Source organism: Mobula birostris, chromosome 3 (genome assembly GCF_030028105.1).
Source record: "Mobula birostris isolate sMobBir1 chromosome 3, sMobBir1.hap1, whole genome shotgun sequence".
Taxonomy (NCBI): domain Eukaryota; kingdom Metazoa; phylum Chordata; class Chondrichthyes; order Myliobatiformes; family Myliobatidae; genus Mobula; species Mobula birostris.
Window position 1 is genome coordinate 218,126,604 of NC_092372.1, and position 18,199 is coordinate 218,144,802.

General features: G+C 41.3%; 1 protein-coding gene across 1 annotated transcript in view; it reads right to left on the bottom strand.

Annotated features, from left to right (window-relative positions):
* obscnb (obscurin, cytoskeletal calmodulin and titin-interacting RhoGEF b) overlaps positions 1-18,199 on the bottom strand; it is a 598,125-nt gene that overhangs the window by 15,399 nt on the left and 564,527 nt on the right. Inside the window, exons 133-135 of the mRNA XM_072254438.1 lie at positions 13,523-13,684; positions 6,247-6,325; positions 2,925-3,164 (exon numbers count right to left, since the gene is read on the bottom strand). Coding sequence (XP_072110539.1) covers positions 2,925-3,164; positions 6,247-6,325; positions 13,523-13,684 — 481 coding nt within the window. The remainder of the gene's footprint in view (positions 1-2,924; positions 3,165-6,246; positions 6,326-13,522; positions 13,685-18,199) is intronic.

The following is an 18,199-nucleotide window of genomic DNA, read 5'->3' on the forward strand; positions in this document are numbered from 1 at the left end:
GATATAAGACTTCAGCTACTCAACAGTCCGTAGTTTCCATTGTCTGATTCTCCTCTTCATGATGTGCCATACATTTTCAATAGGAGATAGACCTGGACTGGCAGCAGGCCAGTCAAGCACACACACTCTGTGTCTACAAAGCCATGCTGTTGTAGCCCATGCAGAATGTGGTCTGGTATTGTCCTGCTGAAATAAGCATGGACGTCCTGGGAAGAGATGTCGCCTTGATGGCAACATACGTCTCTCTAAAATCCTAATATACGCCTCAGAGTCAATGGTACCTTCACATACATGCAACTCACCCATGCCGTGGGCACTGATGCACCCCCATACCATCACAGATGCTGGCTTTTGCACCCTTCGCTGATAACAATCTGGATGGTCATTTTCATCTTTGGCACAGAGAACTCAACGCCCGTCTTTTCTGAAAACTAGCTGAAATGTGGACTCATCTGACCACAGCACACGGTTCCACAGTCTTTCGGTCCATCTGAGATGAGCTCGGGCCCAGAGAACTCGCCGGCGTTTCTGCATAGAGCTGATGTATGGCTTCCTCCTTGCGTAATACAGTTTTGAGTTGCATTTCTGGATGCAGCGACGGACTGTGTTGAGTGACAATGGTTTTCCGAAGTACTCCAGAGCCCAGGTGGCTATAATTGTCACAGTAGCATGACGGTTTCTTAGGCAGTGCCGCCTGAGGGCTCGAAGATCACGTGCATTCAACAGTGGTTTCCGACCTTGCCCTTTACGCACTGAGATGTCTCTGAATTCTTTGAATCTTTTCACAGTATTATGTACTGCAGATGTTGAAAGACCTAAATTCTCTGCAATCTTGCATTGAGAAATGTTCCTTTTGAACTGACTAACAATTCTCTCATGAATTTTGGCACAAAGGGGTGAGCCATGACCCATCCTTGCTTGCAAAGACCGAGCCTTTGATGGATGCTACTTTTATACCCAGTCATGATACCTCACCTGCTACCAATTAGCCTGCTTAATGTGGAGTCTTTCAAACCGGTGTTACTTGAATATTCTGTGCACTTTTCAATCTTATTTTAACCCTGTCCCAACTTTTGTTGAGTGTGTTGCAGCCATCAAATTCTAAATTCGTGTATGCTTACAAAATACAATTAAGTTGGTCAGTAAAACTATTGAAAATCTTTTCTTTGTACTTTTGTCAGTTAAATAAAGGTTCACGTGAATTAACATATCACAGATTTTTGTTTTTATTGCATTTTGGAAAATATCCCAACTTTTCTGGAAATGGGGTTTGTAGAATCAGTAGCTTGAACACAATCTCTTGTGCTACTCTTCTGTAATTCTGCACCCCACCGTTCCCATTATCAACCTCCTCACATGCAGTAAGTCATAAACAGCCAAACACAGCTAATCTTGCTCTGCCTCCTGAAGGTTGAAGATTAGCAGATGCCCTACTGTTAACAGAGAGTTCCTGCATATAGAAAATAAGTAACAAGATGGTGAAAAAAAACTTCAATCGAGTTACCTTCTTCCACAAAGAGAAGAGAAGCAGAAAAAAAAACTGGTGACTGAAATTGGTTTATCCTTAGTAATAAGCTCTTTTTTTTAATCAAGGTGGGAGATGACTGTGTGAGGAAATAAATCACTTTCCAACAATGAGCGCAGTATTACTACCAGGTTTGGGGATATCTACAGCAAATTTATCAGCCTCCTTTTTTTCATCTTGAAAGTACTTGCATGTTTGAAAAATTGTTGGATGTTGCCACTTCAAAAGGGATGAAGGTAATGTTAATTCGTAGAGTCACTGTGGTGTCATTTTGCATTATCTGTGGATGTACCAAAAAGTCAGCTTTCAAAATACTTCCTACTTCTTAAATAAGCTGCTTTATACACTAAGACTGAACATTATCCGTGTTAAATATTCACAAGAAGATCTAGTTTTTCAATTAACTGTGGATTTACATTAACTATTCACATTAGCTACATTGTAAGGAATAACTAGTTACTTCATTTATATGGCATCATAATATATAGTATTAGGTACACCTGCTTGTTAATGCAAATATCTAATCAACCAGTCATATGGCAGCAACTCAATGCATAAAAGCATGCGGACATGGCCAAGAGGTTCAGTTGTTGTTCAGACCAAGCATCAGAATGTGGAAGAAATGTGATCTAAGTGACTTTGACCGTGGAATAATTGTTGGTGCCTGACAGGGTGGTTACAGCATCTCAGAAATTGCTGATCTCCTGGGATTTTCATTCACAACAGTCTCTAGAGTTTCCAGAGAATGGTGCACAAGACAAAAAAAAACATCCAGTGAATAGCAGTGTGGGCGAAAACACCTTGTTAATGAGAGAGGTCTGAGGAGAAAGGCCACACTGGTTCAAGCTGAGAGAAAGGTGACAGTAACTCAAAAACAGTGAAGTGCAGAAGAGCATCTCTGAACACACATGTCAGACCTCAAAGTGGATGGGCTACACCTGTGGATGATGTACACTTAGTGGCCACTTTATTACAGCAACACACACAAAATGCTGGAGGAACTCAGCAGACCAGGCAGTATCTGTGGAAAAAAAGTACAGTCGATGTTTCAGGCCGAAACCCTTCAGCAGGCCCAAAACATCAACTGCACTTTTTTTCCCATAGATGCTACCTGGCCTGCTGAGCTCCTCCAGCATTTTGTGTGTGTTGCTCGGATTTCCAGCATCTGCAGATTTTCTTGTTTGTCACTTTATTAGATACCAGAGGTATGTGTTCAACAGTCATGCTTAATTCTAAATCCATAGGAATGCATGTTTGGACATGCCTCATTCTAACCAGGTCCCACTTCCAATTTCAATCCCAGCCTTTTCAGATAACCACGGCTTCACACCAGTAACACAGGAAATGTGATGCAGAATAAAATGGTGATGGTGACAGACATGGTTCATTCCATTTTTACCTCTCTGCCAAATAATGAAGCAGCTCCTTGCCTTCACAGAGTTCTTGGATCATTACCAGGTATCTGGGTGTAATGTAGGCACAATGAGTCTGTACAATGTTGCTGTGGTGAAGCTTCTTCAGGGTCTCATATTCCTTCAGGACAAATGGCTTCCTTCCTTTCTTGTATGGAGTGATTTTAGCTGCAAATGATTTTCCAGTGGAGTTTTCAATACATTTCTTTATGATGCTGAAGAGCCCTCTTAAAAAAATCAAACAAAAGGATGAAAAGTATAATAACCTTGTAAATTCAATTCATGTTAGTGCTGGATGTTTATCTGTAAGAATACACTATGTTACCACCCTCTAGTATAATTACATATTTCTTCAGTTGTACAGTATGTCTCTTATAGCCTTGAATTACTTAAGAACTATTTCTGCTCTGTCACCAGTTGTCTAACAGAAATCCTTTCGTGGATGCATTTGGTTTCACTCCAGTAAAGGTGAGGCAGTAGAGCTCCAGTAAAATACCTGTACATTATCTTTGCTCCACCAAACTACCATCAGCTTTTATTTAACTTTTTATATCGACCATCAGGGAGGAGGTGCAGGAGCCTGAAGACACACACTCAGTGTTTTAGGAACAGCTTCTCCCCCTCCGTCTTCATATTTCTGAATGATCCACGAATCCAAGAACACCACCTCACTATCTTTGCTCTCTTTTTGCACAACTTACTTATTTTTTCAATATATATTTCTTACTGTGATTTATAGTATATTTTATGTATTGCACTGTACTGCTGCAGCAAAGCAACACATTTCATGATATATGTCGGTGATATTAAACCTGATTCTGAAGTTGTGTACAACTCCACCAGATAGCATCTGATGTCAGAACTGAAGCTGGGTCTCTAACGGATGTGAAAGAGTGGCTCTACTCGCTGCATCATCGTGCTACCCTTCAGTTCCTTCGGATGTTTGTCTTTGGCTTTTGTGTGCAGCATCCTCTCGTCAGGCATTCAGAGAGATTTTCTATGCAAGGTAAGCTGTCCAAATGTTAGGTTGATAAAGGACAGATAATTTAGAGGTAATATCACTCAACTGATTTTTGTTTTATAAGAAAATGTTTCACCAAGTCTCCACTTATTGTATCCTGCTGTAATCTGATTCTTTTATTACTTAATTACCGAAGGACTGTTAATCCATGGGATGTTATCTTCATTTGACATTACTGATCTTTCTTTTTAAATCTTTTTATTGAATAAGTATACAAAAGGGTAAGCCATAAAGGCACTAATACACTGTTAGAATATAATAAAATTACAGGAGATATTAATACAAAAAAAATGATACAAACACTGTAATTTAAACATAACATACTAAGGTAACATAATAGTATACTAATTTTTATATATATATATATATATATATATATATATCTCAATAGAGAAAAGGAAAAAAAAAACCCAAAAAAAACCCACCATGCAACTAACTAAAAGCAAAGCAAAGCAATGGGCTAACTTGGAACCAAGCAGAGTTAAAAAACTTAAAATCACGTCCTCAATCCCGACCTCCATTAAAAACAGTAAAAAAAAACAAGAAGGGTATATAAGACATTACTGATCATAGTTGGAATTTCAATCAACAGAAATTCAGTCACAGGAAGGGAAACTGACATAGAATATCAACTGTCATATTGAATTGTGAAGCAAAGTCAAGAGCCTCTATGGTCCACTCCTATGTAATGGTTAACTGTTATAGCTCACTTGTCCAATATCATTTTAGTTCAAGTTTAACTTTTCAGCTGTTTGCAGGCTTGGAGATTGTCCTTGCAGCAAGCTTTAGTTTTTTTCCAAATACATGTTGTTGAATAAATGAAACAAACCAAAAGTGCATTGTTAACATATCCAATAATGAAAATGCACCTGAGCCTGTATACCATCCTATATGTACCAACTTTGTAGTTGTTGTTTCGTATGACAAGTGTTTTCTCTTCACACTTTTAACTGGTTTTTGTCAAGCCACTCCTCCAGCTCATTGCTGCATCGATAGACTGCTGTAAAGCTGTCTCGCATCTTGGTGAGAAAGCATGTTTGGACCAGGAGGAGGACGTCCTGGGTTGGCGCACCATGGGGCAAACTGGGGTTGTCGGGCACTCCATCGGTGAAGTGTTCGCACTGGTTTGGCATGATGGCTTCTGAGTCTATTTGCAGCCCTCCAGTTTTTTCTAGTAGCTGTAGTGAAGCCCGGGAGGAGCCAGGTGGGGTCGTCGATCAGATCTCCGCCAGGAGGCGTGTTAGTGCGCTAGTACTGGTGCCATTCATTGTGTTCATCATAGGAGTCAAGGCTTTTCAAGTTGTAGGAAGGTTTTTGGATTTGAGTTGGGAAGTTGAGGAGCATTTTTGATGAGTTTACAAACTAGAATGTTGTTGGGCATTTTTGATACGTTTGTAGAATTTCGCTGAAGCTACTCTTCTATGGATCTCCAGGGCTGCCATGTCAGAGCAACACATCCCCTTTAGCAGTGCTCTCGTAAGTTATATACCTATCTGTTAACTGTTTACTTCTCCAAATAAGCTGCCTAATCCACTCTGTTTTTATCCTCTAGCAATATTACTATTATTAGTGCGATCACTTGAGACAAGTATGATACTTTCCTAAGGGGTTATCCCCTTAATAGTGAACGCCTGTGCATGATTTTGTTCAATATGGGGAGGCTGATGCACAGCAGCCACCATACGATACTTGACAGATCGGGGTCAGGGTCCAATGACATGGAATACAAAAAGACTGGGGACCCTACACTGTTGCAGCCTTCACTGCTGTTGTGATGTGTCATCATCTTCTACCAGCTCCACAGGTGAAGTCTTGGTTGGATCAATATTTGTCTGGAACCTCCCCTGTAACACTACCACAATGGGTGACCCTACCAGGAGCTAATTTATTTTATTTAGAGATACAGCATGGAATAGGCCCACAGAGTTTCCCACTGATTTTAACATTAGCCCAATCACAGGACAATTCACAATGACCAGTTAACCCACCAACCGGTGTGTCTTTGGACTGTGGGAGGAAACCGGAGCACCCAGAAGAAACTCACATGCACATAGGAAAAAATGTACAATGTTGTTTATAAAGGAGGCCAGAATTGAACTCCAGTGCCCTGAGCTGTAATAGCATCATGCTAATCGCTAACCACCGTGGCACACAGATGGCATTATTCTTGGGATCTCAGAAACTCACAAGCCTTTCCACCACAAGGTAACAATCCTTCTCTCAGCCTATATACTCTTTTGTTAATAGTACAACCCAACTTATCAATATATTAGGATCAATTCATGTACCTGTTTATCTCTGCTAAAAATGTGTATGTCTGTTTCATTGATGCTGGCTTCTCACCATGCACACTGTGTGACTGTACTTCTAATCAGAGAAAGGAAAGCAAAAACCAAAATTAGAAAACTAAAACATGGAATGAAAAAACAGTTTGGTAAAACGCTCTCAAATCTCTGAATGTTAATTCCAAATTTAAACATGTAACAGAAAACCTATAGTTGATTCTTCCCCCGCCATTTCTTTCTTTCTTTTTTTTCCAAACTTTTATTTCTTCTGTAATACAACAAGAATATGAACACATTGAAAACCAGCCACTCTAAACTTCAATATGCATGGACATTTTAATTGGTATTTTAGATAGCATAAGTATGTACCCTTGCTGGACAATTCACAATGACCAGTTAACCCACCAACCGGTGTGTCTTTGGACTGTGGGAGGGAACCAGAGCACCCAGAAGAAACTCACATGCACATAGGAAAAAATGTACAATGTTGTTTATAAAGGAGGCCAGAATTGAACTCCAGTGCCCTGAGCTGTACTAGCATCATGCTAACCGCTAAGTACAGAAAATATTTGCTTGACAACCGAAACTGATCACATTTGCAATGTGCATGCACTGTTGTTTTACATAAAATAATTAATACAAAGCCATGTTACTTATCAATGAATATAAATTGTGCCCAAATGCAACTTTTGGTCATCTGCATTTTTCTAGAAGACACCTTTGCCTTCATATCCTCCTCCATAACCTGCCCCAAAACTCCAGTGCCCTCCATATCCACCACCACTCCGGTTACCACCATATCCACCACCACCACCACCCTAGCTCCCCCTGCCATTTCTAATATGATTCATTTCAACAATACATATTGCCCCCACTTTCTTATTCCACTTCCTGCTCTTTCCATTTCAAGTCCACATGAAGGGTCCCAGCCTGAAATGTCAACTATTTATTCCACTCCATAGATGCTGCCTGATTTATTGAGTTCTTCCAGCAGTTTGTATGTATTGTTCAACATTTCCAGCATCTGCAGAATCCCTTGTGTTCATGATTCAATTCATTCTCTTTTTGATAAATAATCCCTATTGTTTTTATACAACACCACACCCAGAAACAGGCCATTCAGCCCATCTAATCCATGCCAAACTATACAGCACAATACAGGCCCTTCGGCCCACAAAGCTGTGTCGAACATGTCCCTACCTTAGAACTACCTAGGCTTTACCCATAGCCCTCTATCTTTCTAAGCTCCATGCAGCCATCCAAGAGTCTCTTAAAAGACCCTATTGTTTCTGCCTCCACCACTGCCACTGGCAGCCCATTCCACGCACTCACCACTCTCTGCATAAAAAACTTATGCCTGACATCTCCTCTGTACCTACTTCCAAGCACCTTAAAACTATGCCCTCTTGTGCCAGCCTTGGGGAAAAGCCTCTGACTATCCACACGATCAATGCCTCTCATTATCCTGTACACCTCTATCAGGTCACCTCTCATCCTCCGTCGCTCCAAGGAGAAAAGGCCGAGTTCACTCAACCTATTTTCATAAGGCATGCTCCCCAATCCAGGCAACATCTTTGTAAATCTCCTCTGCACCCTTTCTATGGTTTCCATGTCCTTCCTATAGTGAGGTGACCAGAATTGAGCACAGTACTCCAAGTGGGGTCTGACCAGGGTCCTATATAGCTGCAACATTACCTCTTGGCTCTTAAACTCAGTCCCAAGGTTGATGAAGGCTAATGCACGGTATGCCTTCTTAACAACAGAGTCAACCTGCATAGCAGCTTTGAGTGTCCCTATGGACTCAGACCCCAAGATCCCTCTGATCCTCCACACTGCCAAGAGTCTTACCATTAATACTATATTCTGGCATCATATTTGACCTACCAAGATGAACCACCTCATATTTATCTGGGTTGAACTCCATCTGCCACTTCTCAGCCCAGTTTTGCAACCCTTCAATGTCCCGTTGTAACCTCTGATAGCCCTCCACACTATCCACAACACCCCCAACCTTTGTGTCGTCAGCAAATTTACTAACCCATCCCTCCACTTCCTCATCCAGGTCATTTATAAAAATCACCAAGAGTAGGGGTCCCAGAACAGATCCCTCATGCACACTACTGGTCACCAGCCTCCATGCAGAATATGACCCGTCTACAACCACTCTTTGTCTTCTGTGGGCAAGCCAGTTCTGGATCCACAAAGCGATATCCTCTTGGATCCAATGCCTCCTTACTTTCTCAATAAGCCTTGCATGGGGTGTGTTAGCAAATACCTTGCTAAAATCCATATACACTACATCTATGGCGCTACCTTCATCAACGTACTTAGTCACATCCTCAAAAAAATTCAATCAGGCTCGTAAGGCACGGCCTGCCTTTGACAAATCCATGCTGACTATTCCTAATCATATTATGCCTCTCCAAATATTCATAAATCCTGCCTCTCAGGATCTTCATCAACTTACCAACCACTGAAATAAGACTCACTGGCCTATCCCTGCTCCCTTTCTTGAATAAGGAAACAACATCCGCAACCCTCCAATCCTCCGGAACCTCTCCCATCCTCATTGATGATGCAAAGATCATTGCTGTCTAGTCCTATTGACTTGCACCCAGACCACAGCACTCCGGGTACTTATCTAAATTTCCCTTAAATATTGAAATCGACCCTGTGTCCACCATTTCCGCTGGCAGTTCTTTCCATACTCTCATCACCCTCTGAATAAAGAAGTTCTCCCTTAGGTTCTCCTTAAATATTTCACCTTTCACCCTTAACCCATGTACTCTAGTTCTGGTCTCATCCACCCTGCTTACATAAACCTTATCTATATTCTTCACAATGTTGTATAACTCTATCAAATCATCCCCTCATTCTCCTACATTTCTAACCTATTCAATTTTTTCCTATAACTCAGGTCCTCAAGTCCTGGCAACATACTTGTAAATTTTCTCTGTACTCTTTCAATATTATTGATATCTTTCCTGTAGGAAGGTGACCAGAACTGGACACCATACTCCAAATTAGGCCTCGCCAATGTTTTATACAACTTCAACATAACATCCCAACTCCTGTACTCAATACTTCGATTTATGAAGACTAACATGCCAAAAAGCTCTCTTTATGACCCCATCTACCTGTGACGCCATTTTCAAGGAATTATGGATTTGTATTCTTTGATCCCTCTAGAAACAGTGCAGTTGTTCCCTGCTCTTTTATCTATCCTGTTAACAGAGAGCAGCCAAGTAGATTTGCCATTGCTCATAGTTGTTTAATGGCACAAATCTGAATCAGTTCAGATATGCCTATTTAACCTTCTCTATTTCTCTCTGACATTTTGACCCTGTATGGAGATACATTAATGGGAGATAAATATAATATAAAGAACTTATAGAATTTTTTCTCAGATTGTTGCTGGCAAGATTAACGTTTATTCCCTTCCCTACTGTCCTAGAACTGAGGAGATGGCTTAGGGTTAATAGTGTTAGTGGGCCAGGTATCACATATAGGCCAGACTAGGTAAGAATGAGAGATTTCCTTTTCTAAAGAACATTGGTGATATATTTAAGTTTTTGACCTATTCCAGTTCAAAACAAAACACTTGCCCAAATTCCTCTGATTATTATTGGAATTGATTTATTATTGTCATATGTACCAAGATACAGTGAAAAGCTTGTCTTACATACTGTTCATACAGATCAAATCATTTTAGATGGAATTCAAGCAGAAACTGACCATGAATTCATGAGTGTAGAGGAGATTGAGGTCATAACCTTGTGTTGAGAATAATTGCAGCAGGGGCGTTGTTGCCTATTCTTCTGCTTGTGGTTTGATGGTCAGAAAGTCAAGGATCCAGTTTCAGAGGATAGAAGGCAGAACTGTATAGAAGTATAGAAGCCCATGGTACTATTACAGGAATGTTACTAACATGGTTAGAACATTGGCTGATTGGTAGGAGGCAGCAAGTGGAAATAAAAGGATCTTTTTCTGGTTGGCTGCCAGTAACTATTGGTGTTCTGCAGGGGTCGTTGTTGGGACCACTTCTTTTTATGCTGTATATAAATAACTTAGATGATGGAATAGATGGCTTTGTTGCCAAGTTTGCAGATGATATGAAGATTGGTGGAGGGGCAGGTAGTGTTGAGGAAACAGGTACGGTGCAGAAGGACTTAGAAAGATTAAGAGAATGGGCAAGAAAGTGACAAATGAAATACAGTGTTGGAAAATGCATGGTCATGCCACTTTGGTAGTAGAAATAAATGTGCGGACTATTTTCTAAATGGGGAGAAAATCCAGGAATCTGAGATGCAGAGGGACTTGGGAGTCCTTGTGCAGAACGTCTTGAAGGTTAACTTGCAGGCTGAGTTGGTGGTGAAGAAGCATGTTAGCATTCATTTCAAGAGGTCAAGAATACAAGAGCAAGGATGTGATACTGAGGCATTATAAGGCACTGGTGAGGCCTCACCTTGAGTATTGTGAACAGTTTTGGGCCCCTCATCTTAGAAAAGACGTGCTGGCATTGGCGAGGGTCCAAAGGAGGTTCACAAGGATGATTCCAGGAATGAAAGGGTTATCATACGAGGAATGTTTGATGGCTCTGGGTCTGTACTCACTGGAATTCAATAGGATGAGGGGAGATCTCATGGAAACCTTTCGAATATTGAAAGGCCTAGACAGAGTAGATGTGGAAAGGATGTTTCCCATGGTGGGGGAGTCTAGGACAAGGGGGCACATCCTCAGGATAGAGGGGTGCCCTTTCAAAACAGAGATGCGGAGAAATTTCTTTAGCCAAAGGGTGGTGAATTTGTGGAATTTGTTGCTATATATAGCTGTGGAGGCCAGGTCGCTGGGTGTACTTAAGGCAGAGATTGATAAATTCTTGATTGGACATGGCATCAAAGGTTATAGGGAGAAAGCCGAGAACTGGGGTTGAGAAGGAGATAGAAAAAAAGATCAGTCATGATTGAATGGCGGAGCAGACTCGATGGGCCAGATGGCCTAATTCTGCTCCTATGTCTTATGGTCTAACTGTGGTCAACAAACAATAGTATTCTGTAAACAACAGGAATTCTGCAGATGCTGGAAATTCAAGCAACACACATCAAAGTTGCTGGTGAACGCAGCAGGCCAGGCAGCATCTCCAGGAAGAGGTACAGTCGACGTTTCAGGCCGAGACCCTTCCTGACGAAGGGTCTCGGCCTGAAACGTCGACTGTACCTCTTCCTAGAATAGTATTCTGTAAGTGTTTTTACTGTCCAGAGATGAGTACAGGGCCAGGGAGAGGGCATCCCCCATAGACTTAATTACCTCTCAATTTATTTAATTGTTAATTGCTTTAAGAAGAAATTAATTCTATTCTTGTGCTAAAAAAAATCATCCCACTGTGCCTTAAATTCTTTACTTGGATTGACTCTGAGCTAATGCAGAGATAGAGGTCTAGGAATTTAAATTGGATAGGAAGTGTGAAACCGGGCTGGCTCATGGTGCAACGACATCAGCGCCGGACCCAGGAGCGGAGGTTCCCGGGTTCAAAACTAGTCGGGTCCGCTCCCGAGTACGCTTTCCATCCATGCCGGGTTGAGTGTCTTGAGATTGCAACTCGACCTCGTAAAATAAAGGGAAAATACTGCAAAAATGTTTGTGTGAGGAGTGGCGTGCCACACAGTCTCTCTCTCTCGCTCAGCACCTTGTAAAAGCCATGAAAAAACATCATGACACACGCACAGACACGCAGATGCACACGCACAGACTCACATGCCAAAAAAAAAGAAAGTGTGAAACCATGGATCCTCATCCTGCTAAGTAGAGACATAGATTATATACTGGAATACACAAAGTAATAGAAAGAGACAAAAATATCAGCTGTCGTTAGTACTAGGGAGTTTGGGCCATTAAGTCTCACTATATCATTGGGCAAATGTACCAAATATAATCTGATAACTCCCCCAGTTCCCGTCCATCTGAGATTAGGCATCAATGAACCTGTAGGCCTTCTGGCCGTATGGACTGGTGTTTGTAAACAAGCAATTTTCATGCATTTCAGAATATGTGACTGCTTAATACACTGCGGCTACACACTACAAACTGCATCAATTTCTCTGCACAAAATCGGTGACAATATATTCACTACTATATTTGTCACTGTGGAACCTAAGTTGGGAAGAACTTGCAGATGTACAATGAGAGAAACGTTGAATGCTGCTGCTCTTCCAGATTTAATAGAATTTAAACTGAATTTCAGATCAATGACATTCACCATAAGTTACTAAGATAATCTGGCAAAGAATTCCGGAGGAACTTCAACATAGAACAGTATAGGTCCTTTGGCCACAACGTTGTGCCGGTCTTCTAACCAACTTAAAGATCAATCTAATCTTTCCTCCCACATGGCCTTCTATTTTTCTTTCATCCATGTGCCTATCTAAGGGTCTCTTAAATGTCCCTACTGGATCTGCCTCTACTAATGCCCCTGACAGCTCGTTCCATGCACCCACCATTCTCTGTTTAAAAAAACTAACCTCTGACATTCCCCCCCACCTTACTTTCCTCCAGTCACCTTAAAATCTTCTTTGTATTCGCTGTTTCCGCCCTGGGAAAAGGTCTCTAAGTGTCCACTCAGCCTATGCTTCTCATCATTCGGTACACCTCTATCAAGTTACCTTTCAATCTCTTTTGTTCCAAAGAGAAAAGCCCTTGCTCAACCTTCTCTCATAGGACACGCTCTCCAATCCAGACAGCATCCTGGTAAATCCCCATCGTGCCCTCTCTCAAGCTTCCACATCCTTCCTATAGGTGACCAGTCCTGAACACAATATTCCAAGTATGACACTAGGCAGATTAATAGTTCGCCATGGACTAGATGGCCCAAAGGGCCAGTTTCTCTGTTGTACTGTTCTATGACTCTATGTGGTCTGACTAGAGTTTCACAGAGCTGCAATGTGTTGTAGGTGAGGTGGTCGATATTTAAAAGACAGCAATAAATACTTAAATGAACTAGATAATGGCGGTATGCTGACAGAGTTAGAAAATAGGCGGGTTTCGGCCCAAAATGTCGACTGTACTTTTTTTCTATGAATGCAGTTTGGCCTGCTGAGTTCCTCCAGCATTTTTCGTGTGTTGCTTGGGAAGAATCTTATGTGGTGGAGAAACACTGGCCCAAGTCAAAGGCACAATTTATTTAAAACATATACCATTAAATTATGTTTCTTGGCAGGGTTCGATACAGTTTTATTTTCTCCATAATAAGGCTAAGCAAACTAGAAAGAGTTATGAGGTTTACCTGTCTCTCCAATGATAACTTTTACAGATGGGTGACTAAATGGTCCTTTCCCTGCTTTGTTGACATACGCAATTCTGTATAAATAGGCGTCTCCCTTATGCACGTTACTGGCATAAAAACAAGATTCAGAAAGATCTGATGCAATGGTTTTCCAATCTTCATCTGAAAAATTCATAAACGTTGGACAAAGAAATAATTGGCAATGCAAGAAATTTAACTGGATATTATAAGAGAAAATAGTTTTGGCATATAGTAAAATATAATGTAAATGCTTATTGGGTCTAATAGCATTATCTTCCACCGAGAACCTCTTAGGGATTAGTAGGTTAAGATAAAGATTAGATTTATTTGTCACATGTCTACCAAAACATAGAGTTAAAGGCGTCATTTTGTATCAACAACCAACTCATTTGGAATATGCTGGGTGCAGACTACAAGAGTCACCATGCCTCTGGCGCCAACATAACCCATACAATACCTATAAAATGTATTCACTCCCCTTGGAAGTTTTCATGTTTTATTGTTTTACAACTTCAATCACAGTGGATATAATTTGGCTGTTTTGACACCGATCAACAGTAAAAGACTCTTTCGTGTCAAGAGATAAAACAGATCTCTACAAAGCGATCAAAATAATTTACAAGTATAAAACACAAAATAATTGATTGTGTAAGTATTCACCTCCTTTAATATGACACACCAAATCATCACTGGTGCAGCCAATTGATTTTAGAAGTCACATAATTAGTTAAATGGAGACAACAGGAATTCTGCAGATGCTGGAAATTCAAGCAACACACATCAAAGTTGCTGGTGAACGCAGCAGACCGGGCAGCATCTCTAGGAAGAGGTGCAGTCGACGTTTCAGGCCGAGACCCTTCGTCCTGACAAAGGTTCTCGGCCTGAAACGTCGACTGCACCTCTTCCTAGAGATGCTGCCTGGCCTGCTGCGTTCACCAGCAACTTTGATGTGTGTTAGTTAAATGGAGATCTGTTTTTGGAGACGTGTGTGCAGTCAAGGTGTTTCAATTGATTGTAGTAAAAGTACACCTGTATCTGGAAGGTCCAGCTGCTGGAGAGTCAGTATCTTGGCAAAAACTACACCATGAAGACAAAAGAACACTAAACAACAGCATGAAAAGGTTATTGAAAAGCACTAGTCAGAAGATGAATACAAGAAAATTTCCAAGTCACTGAATATCACTTGCAGTACAGTTAACTCAATCATCAAGAAATGGAAAGAATATGGCACAGCTGTAAATCTGCCTAGAGCAGGCTGTCCTCAAAAACTGAGCGACCGTGCAAGAAGGAGACTAGTGAAAGAAGCCCCCAAGAAACCCATGACAACTCTGGAGGAGTTAGAAGCTTCAGTGGCTGAGATGGGAAAGACTGCGCATACATCAACTGTTGCCCAGGTGCTTTACCAGTTGCAGCTTTATGGGAGAGTGGCAAAGAGAAACCCTGGAAGAAAATCTGATGCAGTCTGCAAGAGAACTGCGACATGGGAGAAGATCTGTTTTCCACCAAGACAATGACCATAAGACCAGAAGACATGGGAGAAAAATTAGGCCATTCAGACCATCAAGTCTGCTCTGCCATTCCATCGTAGCTGAACCCGGATCCCACTCAATCCCTTACACCTGCCTTCTCGTTGTAATCTTTGATGCCCTGACCAATCAGGAAACAATCAACTTCTGTTTTAGGTATACGCATGGGCTTGGCCTCCATTATAGTCTGTGGCAGAGCATTCCACAGATTTATTACTTTCTGGCTAAAATAATTCTTCCTTACCTCTGTTCTAAAGGGTCGCCCCTCAATTTTGAGGCTGTGCCCTCTAGTTCTGGATACCTCCACCATCGGAAACATCCTCTCCACATCCGTCCTATCTAGGTCTTTCATCATTTGGTGGGTTTCAATGAGATCCCCTCCACCCCCACATTCTTCTAAATCCAGTGAGTATACGCCCAAAGCTGCCAAATGCTCCTGGTATGTTAACCCCTTCATTCCCGAATCATCCTCCTGAACCTCCTGTGGACTCCTCCAATGACAACACACACTTTCTGAGATATGGGGCCCAAAACTGTTGACAATAGTGTAGTCTGACTAGTGTTTTATAAAGGCTCAGCATTATCTCCTTGCTTTGATATACTATGCCCCTTGAAATAAATACCAACATTGCATTTGCATTTGCCTTCTTTACAACAGACTCAACCAGTAAATTAAACTTCTGGGAGTCTTGCACGAAGACTCCTAAGTCCCTCTGCACTTCTGATGTTTGAAGCTTCTCCCCATTTAGATAATAGTCCGCATTATTGTTTCTTTTACCAAAATGCATTGTCATACATTTTCTAACACTGTATTCCATCTGCCACTTTTTTGCCCATTCTTCCAATTTGTCTTCCTCAGCACTATCTACCCCTCCACCTTATCTTTGTATTTCGTATCATCTCAAACTTTGCCATTTGATCACTGACAAACATTGTGAAAAGCAGTAGTCCCAATACTGATCCTTGAGGAACACCACAAGTCACCGGTAGTCATCCAGAAAAGGCCCCTTTTATTCCCATTCACTGCCTCCTGCCTGCCGGCCATTCCGCTATCCATGCCAGTATCTTTCCTGTAATGCCATCGGATTTTATCTTGTTGAGCACTCACATGTGGCACCTTAACAAATGCTTTCTGAATATCGAAGTAAATGATATCCACTGCCTCTCCTTTGTCAACCCTGCTTGTCACTTCCTTGAATAACTCTAACAGATTCATCAGGAAAGATTCCCCTTTACAGAAATCACGCTAACTTTGACTTATTTTATCATTAGTCTCCAAGTCTCTCAAAACCTCATCCTTAATAATAGACTCCAACACTTTCCCAACCACTGAGGTTAGGCTAACTGGCCTATAATTTCCTTTCTTTTGCCTTCCTCCCTTCTTAAAAAGTGGAGTGACATTTGCAATCCTTCAGCCCTCCGGGACCATGCCAGAATCAAGTGATTCTTGAAAGATCATGACCAATGCATCCATTATCTCTTTAGCAACCTCTCTCAGGACTCTGGGATGTCATCCATCCGACTTATCCACCTTAAGACCTTTGAATTTGCCCAACACTTTTTCATTTTTAATAGCAATGGCACTCACTCCTACTCATAGACCTCTGGCAAACTGCTAGTGTCTTCCACAGTGAAGACAGATGCAAAGTACTCATTAAGTCATCTGCCATTTCTTTGTTCCCCATTACAACCTCACCAACATCAGTTTCTAGTGGTACAATATAAACTCTCACCTCTCTTTTACTCTTTATATAACTGAAAAAAAATTGGTATCCTGCTTTATATTATGGGCTAGTCTGCCCTCATATTTCATTTTTTCTCTTATTGCTTTTTTAGTTGCCTTTTGTTTGGATTTTAAAAGCTTTCCAATCAGCCAACTTTCCACTCACTTTTGCTCCTTTATATGCCCTTTCCTTGGCTTTTATGCAGTCCTTAACTTCCCTTGTCAGCCACGGTTGCCTATCCCTGCCATTTGAGAACTTCTTCCTCTGTGGGACATACCTATCCTGCACCTTGTGAACTATTCCCAGAAACTTCAGCCATTTCTGCTCTGCTATCATCCCTGCCAGTATCCTCCTCCAATCCACCTGGGCAAGTTCCTCTCTCATGCCTCTGTAATTCCCTTCATTTCATTGTGATACTAATACATGTGAGTTCTGCTTCTCCCTCTCAAATTACAGTATGAATTCAGTCATATTATGATCACTGCCTCCTAGTGGTTCATTTATGTTAAGCTCCTTCGTAAAATCTGGGTTATTACACAACACCCTATTGAAGATAGCTTTTCCCCTGGTAGGCTCAAGTACAAGCTGCTCTAAAAAGCCATTGTAGGTATTCTTGCAATTTGACACCAACCTGATTTTCCAAATCCCCTTGCATGCTGAAGTCCCCCATTACAATTGTGTCATTACCCTTATTACATAGCTTTTCCAGCTCCCTTTGCAATCTCAACCCCACATCTTGGCTACTACTTGGAGGCCTATATAAGATTCCCATAATGATTTTTTTTACCCTTGCAATTTCTTAACTCCACCCATAAAAATTCAACATTCTCTGATCCTATGTCACTTCTTTCTAAAGATGTAATTCCATTTCTTACCAGCAGAGCCACACCACACCCATGCCTTCCAGTCTGTCTTTTCGATACAAAGTATATCCTTTGATGTTAAGCTCCCAACTATGGCCTTCTTTCAGCCATGACTCAGCAATGCCCATGACATCAATGACCCCAAGTCAAAGCTATACAGAAATGGCTTAAAAACATCAAAGTTAATGTCCTGGAGTGGCCAGCTCAGAGTCTCGACCACAATCCAATTGAGAACTTGTGGCTGGACTGGAAAAGAGCTGTTCATTCATGATCCCCATGCAATGTCAGAGATTGAGCAGTTTTGTTAAGAAAAAGGGGGGAAAATTGTAATGCACAGATGCGTAAAGCTGTTAGAGACCTACCCACACAGATTCAAGGCTGTAATTCCTGCCAAAGGTGCATCTATTAAATATTGACTTAGGAGGCAGGGTTTAACGGTTAGCACAACATTGTGGGCCGAAGGGCCTGTACTGTGCTGTACTATTCTAGGTTCTATAAAAGAGCGAATACTTATGCAATCAATGATTTTGTGTTCTATATTTG